Consider the following 679-nt stretch of genomic DNA (forward strand, 5'->3'; position numbering starts at 1 on the left):
GGCTCCACGGTGAGATCAGGGGCAGGTTCCTGAACACCTGGGTCCCTGTGGGGAGGTCCAAGAGTGTCGCTGCCCGGACACCTGGGACCCCCCCAGACACCTGGGTCCCCCCCAGACACCCGGGTCCTCAGCTACCTGCTTGAAGTAGGCGGTGGTGAAGTTCCCCCCCTCGATGGCCATATCTCCCAGCATCCTCTTCTGGTTGGCCTTCTTGAGGATATTCTCTTCCACCGTCCTCTCGCTGATGAGCCTGAGGAGGAGACAAAGTGGTGGGGTGAGGTGACCATGGAGAACCCGGGCGTCCAGGCGAGGTCCCAGGAGTCCGGGAGCTGGACGTACCGGTAGATGTGGACGTCACGGGTTTGGCCGATGCGGTGGCACCGGTCCTGGGCTTGGGCGTCCATGGTGGGGTTCCAGTCGCTGTCGTAGAAGACGACGGTGTCGGCACCCGCCAGGTTGACGCCGACGCCACCGCTGCGGGTCGAGAGGATGAAGCAGAAGATGCGCTTGTCGGCGTTGAAACGCTCCATCAGGGCCTGCAGGGGGCAGCGCGGCGCCGCCCGGACGCCAGGGTCCCACGTTAGAGGGGGGCCCAGATGCCCGGGTCCCCCCCCGGACGCCTGGGTCCCCTCCTGGAGACGAGGTGGCACCCTTCTCCCATACAGCCCCTGAGACGCCG

At 66.3% G+C, this 679-nt stretch overlaps 1 protein-coding gene across 1 annotated transcript; it reads right to left on the minus strand.

The window, feature by feature from the left end:
* Positions 1–135: 135 nt before the first annotated feature.
* Positions 136–533, minus strand: LOC103917729 (helicase SRCAP-like; the record flags this gene model as incomplete). Its single annotated transcript, XM_009324918.1, has 2 exons — positions 340–533; positions 136–250 (listed from the first exon to the last, which is right to left on the minus strand). Coding segments are annotated over exons 1-2 (306 nt in total), but the record flags the coding sequence as incomplete, so codon positions are not given.
* Positions 534–679: the final 146 nt, after the last annotated feature.

This window comes from Pygoscelis adeliae, unplaced genomic scaffold (genome assembly GCF_000699105.1).
Source record: "Pygoscelis adeliae isolate BGI_AS28 unplaced genomic scaffold, ASM69910v1 Scaffold1640, whole genome shotgun sequence".
Lineage (NCBI taxonomy): Eukaryota > Metazoa > Chordata > Aves > Sphenisciformes > Spheniscidae > Pygoscelis > Pygoscelis adeliae.